Raw genomic sequence first — 4707 nt, forward strand, 5'->3', positions numbered from 1 at the left:
GGCTGGCCTCGAACTCAGAAATCCTCCTGCCTCTGCCTCCCAAGTACTGGGATTAAAGGCGTGCGCCATCACCGCCCGGCTTGACTCAACCTCTGAACAGGGATTACTACCATGGCTCCTCTTATTATGTAGCCCAGTGTTCTGTCTGCCTCACTTCTGCCTGGGAACTGGGGTAACACCAGACATGAATCTATTGTCTCCTAGCCTGGACCATTATGCTTCAAACCTACAGAGGTTCCGTAAACTTTGTTCATTGCTCTTCACACTAATTCTGGAGAAGCACCTGCCACATAGTAAGCCCTCAATACATAGCTGAAGAAAAAAAATGAGTGGACAAATCAGTTTCCCCATCTCTATAACCGGAATGATACAACCACCAGTACTTGGCCCGAGGCCAAGTCCTCAGCTCAAAGATTTATTTTCCCCAGAGGAACAAAGGACAGGGAATAAAAGACAAAGAGAGTCAGGGAGAAGGAGAAGGGAACAAGGGAGAAGGAGGGAAGGATATATACGTCCTGAGGAACAAAGGACTACCTCTGCGTAGAGAGAGGAGACAGGTGTGGTCCTTAGGTAAGCAGTTTATTAGGGTAAAGGGAGAAACCTCACGTTAGGATAAGGTGTTTAACTCTGATTGGACAGGTTAATTAGGGCAGCCCCAAGGGGACTTTTGATTGCTGAACCTCAATCCTTTGAAATCTAGACCTCAGAAGGAAGTGACCAAATAAGAGATCTTGGTGGCTAGCAAAGAGGAAGGAATGGAGAAGAGCAAGGCCTGCCAGAGCCATCTTTGTCATGCTCAGGCTAGCCAGAGTCCCCTCCACCTCTCTCACCTCAGGGGATTCTTCATTCCCAGTCATAATGTACCGGACAGAAGGACCACTCACTTTTCTAAGGTTTATAAGGATTTTGAGCACAGGTCTGGGTATTTCCAACTGACCTCAAACTCACCATCCTGTCTCAGTCTCCCTATTTCCTTAACATAGACCCAATAGGAACACTTCAGGAATTCAGATCAAAGCAGTAGTGGGGAGGGGTGATAGTTAACTAGTCTGAGATACTAGTTAGCTTTAGTGGGGATTTGACTAGCTGATCCCAGTGTATTGTTATGTGGCCTTGGTGTACCACAGCATCTAGATGCCCTCAGGATGAGCTCCTAGAGGCTGGGGTGGGTTGGGGAAGTGCACTTGTGTAGAAATTGGAAAATTTGGGGTGGCTGGGCTGGAGGGAAGTGGAAAAAAAAAATCCCACTAGAAACTGACTCACATTTGTGATTTGTTAGAGGCAAATTAAAACTAGTGAAAGATGAGCTGCTGGCATTTAACTACACCTTACACCTAAAAACTAGGTTGGGTGAAGTGACACAGGACTGTGTAAGGTGAAGGCAGAAGGGCCAGGAGTCTAAGGCCTGCCCAGGTTTTACATGTGCCTGTCTAAAAGTACCAAAGCCCCCAGTCTTATAGGGCACAGGGAAACATTCAGGATCCATTTTCCTTCTTGGCCCAGCTTTTTTTGTTTGTTTGTTTTTTCGAGACAGGGTTTCTCTGTGTAGCCCTGGCTGTCCTGGAACTCACTCTGTAGACCAGGTTAGCCTACCTGCCTCTGCCTCCCAAGTGCTGGGATTAATGGTGTGCGCCACCACCGCCCAGCTCAGCCCAGCTCTTTCTTAATGTCTCCATGTGAACTTTAAAATGATAGAACCTCAGGAGGGCACTCAGATACCACTGACCTGAGCCATTACTGCAATTACCACTGGAGTGTCCTTTTGTGATTTTGAACTTTTGAAGTCTTCCCATGTAGTCTGGGCTTGTCTCAAGAGATTACAAGTCAGCAATTTCAAAGCCATAGGATTTGTGATGGCTTTTACTTGAACCTCCAGAAAGGGAACTATGTGCTTAAGGGTAGAGCCTGTTCCCAATGAGACCCCAAGTTGTGACACCCAACTTCAGGTCAAAATTTTAAAAGGCAGACAAATGTCACCTACTGATGATTATCAACCACCTTCTTTGGGAGAAGTGCATGCTCTTTTGAGCTTCTACTGTCCCCTGCTGGTCCCTCCCTCATATTGTAGGGTCCCCTCTTCTCCCTTTCCATCTGACATAGTGTGCTTTAGAGAGCTGCAATGACAACAGGGAGGTCACTAGTCAGATTAATAAACTCAAACAATTAACAAAGAAAGTGAGACAAAAAGGTTCCAACTGGTTTTTAATTTTTCCCCTTTTACCACAAAACAAAGTAGAAGAAATGATTAAAACTGCCAAAGTAGTTAACTGGTAGAACATGTATTAGTCACACACACAAATTCCAGGTAGGAAGGCAGGCTTATTTACAAGAAAACATGTAAAATCAAAGTGGGTGTCATGAAACATTAAAAAATACACATGCTACAAGAGGCACCACCGCTTACAGTGCTTGGGAGGTGAGAGAACAGAGACAGATACAGACAGGGTCAGGCTTCACAGCATCAGTGCAATGGATCCACAAACCATATTACACAGCTAGTTCATGGGTTAAGGAGTTGTTCCCAAATGTGTCCTATTTTGGCCCTCAGAGGTTCAGTTCTGCAGATTTCAACTGCTCTAAAAGCCTACCTACTGAGAGGGCACATGATCACAGTAAGCTTAAGGAGTTGCAAAAGCTATGCAGACCAGAGTCACCAATCAGCAGTCTGCTCTCAGCTGTAGCCCTGCATTTTTCTGAGAAATGTCAAAGGGAAAGTCAAACACCAGTAAACACCGTCTCTCAAGTGCAAAGCTGGAGTGACTGAAATATAGCCAATACTATGAAAACAAATGAGATTTTCTAGGCTTACTTTTAAATCCTTTTTTTTCCTGGTCTTAAATATTAATAGATAATCTAGTTTTCTACTCAGCGGACAAAAGGATACTTTTATCCCTGGCTGGCCTTACAGTAAAGTCACAAACATTTTAAGTCAGCTGAAAATCTGGAACAAAGAAACTGCTAAAATCCTCAAATACAATCTTCTGAAAGCTTGTTGCCCAAAAGCCATTATGGGATAGAACTAACCTGAAGCAGTGCAAAGGGAATGAGAGGTCAGTCAAAGCCTGTCAGATTCCCCACAGGAACAAAGGGGCAACGCTCCCTCAAACTGCTGTTTCCTATGAGGAGCTTACACACACTAGGGTGTGGAATTAATTTTTTCTTATTCCATGGGTATTCTCCCACCGTGGAAAATCAGGAATGAATCTAAAGTGGTCTCTTCATCAGAAGTGGTAAACCCGATCTCTGTACTCACAAAGACAGTTTGTTAAGCAGACTGTGGAAGCAGACAGTAGAACCAGCTTCCTGTAGCCACAACCACTACCTTGAATATAGCTAAAGCAAACATCGACAATTACGCAAAGTCACAGTTCACTGTACAAAACAGTAAAGTTCACCACTTTAGTATTTTAAAGGAAGTTGTCAAAAATAAAAATTGAATGAAACAAGTCATAGTGACAGGAATGTACCCAGCTACACCTGGCATTCGGCATAGCACAAAGCCTGGCCTGTGAGAATCTCTACTAACAAGGGCAGAGTGAGGGAAGCAATGGAGCCACTGTAACATTTCAGTGTCCAGACAGCACTGGACAACTGCTCCCAGGGCCAGGGCACACTCCGCAGCAGCCACACTACTCATTTTTCTTTTCTTTTTGCTTGAGAAGCTTGTTGATCTCCCTCTTGGCCATTCCAATGTACTTCAGAATGATGCCATGTTGGTTCAGTCCAGGAAGCAACAGCACAAAAGTCACTAGAAATAAAAAAATAATAAAAATGAAGTTGAGGAGACAGTATTTAACTCTCTAAAGATGACTACAGTTGGAAGCAGGTGGACTGTGGAGAGAGTGACACAAAAGTTATCCATCAGGATTCAGGCCAAAGACACTGCAGCATCCACGCTCACGCTCATGCCAGCAGCCAGCAGCCAGCAGCCAGCAGCCAGCAGCCAGCAGCCAGCAGCCAGCAGCCAGCAGCCAGCAGCCAGCAGCCAGCAGCCAGCGAGCACTCAGGTCCACACTGCTGTGCTTTCTATCTCACTCCTCCTCTCTGCTCACTTCCTACCAGGCTTTAATGAATTCCTGGAAAACAAGGGCCAGTCTTTTTTTTATCTTTAAGATTTGTATTTTATGTGTATACACAAGTGCTTTGCCTACATGTATATATATGTACTATATGTGTGCCCAGTGCCCACAAATGCCAAAAGAGGCTATCAGATTCCCTGAGACTACAGTCATAGGCTGCTGTGAGCTGGGAATCGAACCAAGCAAGTGTTTTTAAGCATGGAGTTCTACCTTAAGTCCTGACTTGAATCTGTAGCCAGGCTGGTTTTGAACCTGACAGATAGGGATGATCTTGAACTTCTACTCCTTCAGCATCTAGGTGCTGGAATGACAGCTTTATCAAGTACTGGGTATCAAACGCAGGCCTTGGTGACACAGGGCAAGCACCCTACGAAATAAGCTATGACCCCAGCACAGGCTGAAACCCTTCATTTTCACATTGCGACACTCCCACAGGCCCGGTGAATACTCAATAATCTATTTACTGACCACACACTACCGTCAGCTTTCCCTGCTAAGATGCATGTGATGTTTCTTCAATGACTTACCAATCAGGTAGGTGAGAAGCAGGTTGTGGACTTGCTGTCCCACCCAAGCAATGGCAGCAAGAGAAATGATCATGGTCATGAAGTACTGGCAAAAAAAAAAA

At 44.9% G+C, this 4707-nt stretch overlaps 1 protein-coding gene across 1 annotated transcript in view; it reads right to left on the reverse strand.

The window, feature by feature from the left end:
- Positions 1 to 2178: 2178 nt before the first annotated feature.
- Arl6ip1 (ADP ribosylation factor like GTPase 6 interacting protein 1) overlaps positions 2179 to 4707 on the reverse strand; it is an 8717-nt gene continuing 6188 nt past the window's right edge. The window contains exons 5-6 of the mRNA XM_031388032.1: positions 4607 to 4691; positions 2179 to 3748 (exon numbers count right to left, since the gene is read on the reverse strand). Of these exons, the coding sequence (XP_031243892.1) occupies positions 3630 to 3748; positions 4607 to 4691 (204 nt within the window). The 3' untranslated portion in view covers positions 2179 to 3629. The remainder of the gene's footprint in view (positions 3749 to 4606; positions 4692 to 4707) is intronic.

The sequence above is a fragment of the Mastomys coucha genome, unplaced genomic scaffold (assembly GCF_008632895.1).
Source record: "Mastomys coucha isolate ucsf_1 unplaced genomic scaffold, UCSF_Mcou_1 pScaffold21, whole genome shotgun sequence".
Classification (NCBI taxonomy): domain Eukaryota; kingdom Metazoa; phylum Chordata; class Mammalia; order Rodentia; family Muridae; genus Mastomys; species Mastomys coucha.